At 41.4% G+C, this 1,985-nt stretch overlaps 1 protein-coding gene across 4 annotated transcripts in view; it reads right to left on the bottom strand.

Annotated features, from left to right (window-relative positions):
- col9a1c (collagen, type IX, alpha 1c) overlaps positions 1-1,985 on the bottom strand; it is a 57,207-nt gene that overhangs the window by 26,732 nt on the left and 28,490 nt on the right. For all 4 annotated transcript variants that reach the window (XM_014031497.1, XM_014031500.1, XM_014031499.1 and 1 more), the window contains one exon: positions 790-861. In XM_014031497.1, the coding sequence (XP_013886951.1) occupies positions 790-861 (72 nt within the window). The remainder of the gene's footprint in view (positions 1-789; positions 862-1,985) is intronic.

Genomic DNA, 1,985 nt, shown 5'->3' with positions numbered 1-1,985 from the left:
TGAGCATGTACAGTGTGAGTGTCATCACTCTACACTGTCTCTGTTTGGAGAAAAATGACGTGTTGCAACCGTCCCTTGTTGCTGCTGTCCCCGGTCTCCTCTAATCTTGCACACTTTGAAAACCTCTGTCTCAAAGGATTGTCTTTAGAGCCATCACGATAATTAGCTTGTCCTTTAGATTGTTGGAGGAAAAAAATCAGGCCAAAAATAAGCTTAATTATCTTGCTGTGTGAACCAGGCATCAGTTTAACAAAAAAAATCCATATTTTCATGATATAACAGGGCTGGGTTGGGGTGTGGGTACAGTATGTGTCTGCAGTACAGCAGGTACAGTCCAGAAGAGGAGGAGAAGGCAAATTTTACATTTCCTGACGCAGAGACCTATTACAATCTTGGAACCAAGTTTTTGAAAAAGAAATTGTGACATTTTATTTATACATCTGTTGACACATGCACGCAACATTCTCTCTCTCCATTGTCGTGCTAAATCTAGTTTCAAAAACAGTGACCACCTGCAATTTCAGGTTTAATAAATTACATGGAGGGTGCTAAATGATTACATTTGCATATCATCCCCTCAGTGTTTTGCACGTTCTGATAATCATCGTATAATCTGCATATTCATGAAAACCAACACATTAAAGAAATTGCACCTGCTATTTTGCTCATGGTAGATCTGCTTTGCACACTTTATTAAGTTTCCCTGTCATTTTTATACATGCAAACCTTTAATAGATCAGGCCCGAAAAGCAAGGCTGTAATGAAAATGCAGCAGGTTTTGGTTCTTACAGAAGGTCCAGGAAGACCAGGCAGGCCTCTCTGTCCTGGAAGACCAATCTCTCCCTTCTCCCCTTTGCTGCCCTAGGAAGTAGAAAAAAAAAAGAAGAATAAAATTGCTTTAATTGCAGAGACATCAAGTGTAGGCATTAAGTGAATGGGGTCAGGTACTCTCAGTGTTTTGTAGAACAGCAAGACTTCTAGATGGCTATGCACCCTGGATACGTGGGAAGGAACAGGATGGATGGGTTAGGATATTAATGATGACAGCAATGAGGATGGGTAAAGTTCTTGATTCGAACTTGTGAATTAGTACGGTATGAATAAATTGAAATATTGAATGATTTAGATTGTGTTGAATGAGTTTGATGAATAGGGATGAAGATGAGCAGGAATACAAAAGGGATGAGGTAGGATGAATGGATATTAGATGAGGGTGAGGAAATGTGGATTCAAGAATGTGACTCTGTGTTGAAAACATTCTGGGTAAAACCTCGTCTAAATGGGAACTTTTTTCCTTTTATTGTTTACTTGTAAACACAGCACTGTATACTGTTTTCTAGAAATAATTTTATTCACATGTGCAGTAAATGCAGAAAACAACCCAAAATGCTRTAGTAACTACCAGGCTTATATGCAGTGCTGTACACTGCCACAAAAACACACCACATACGGCAAACAAGGCACTGAGCATGTGTGTAAAGCTTACACAACTCTGACTCACTGACTGACAACTCTTCTTGTTGTGCAGCGTTTTCTGCCACACTTTTTCCTTCCCACAGACTTCCCACTGAGGTGCCTTGATACAGGACTCTGTGGGAAGGAAAAAGTGTGGCAGAAAACGCTGCACAACAAGAAGAGTTGTCAGTCAGTGATGGTCTGGTGCCATGTCAGCTGCTGGTGTTGGTCCACTGTGTTTTATCAAGGCCAGGGTCAATGCAGCTATCAGGAGATTTTGGAGCACTTCATGCTTCCATCTGCTGAAAAGCTTTATGGAGATGAAGATTTCATATTTCAGCACGACCTGGCACCTGCTCACAGTGCCAAAACCACTGGTAAATGGTTTACTGACCATGGTATTACTGGGCTCAATTGGCCTGCCAACTCATCTGACCTGAACCCCAGAGAGAATCTGTGGGATATTATGAAGAGGAAGTTGAGAGACGAAAGTCCCAACACTCTGGATGAGCTTAAGGCCGCTATCGAAG

Source organism: Austrofundulus limnaeus, unplaced genomic scaffold (assembly GCF_001266775.1).
Source record: "Austrofundulus limnaeus strain Quisiro unplaced genomic scaffold, Austrofundulus_limnaeus-1.0 Scaffold1262, whole genome shotgun sequence".
NCBI classification, from domain to species: Eukaryota; Metazoa; Chordata; class Actinopteri; order Cyprinodontiformes; family Rivulidae; genus Austrofundulus; species Austrofundulus limnaeus.
The sequence above is the reverse complement of the archived record's forward strand: the minus strand, read 5'-3'. Positions and strand labels throughout refer to the sequence as shown.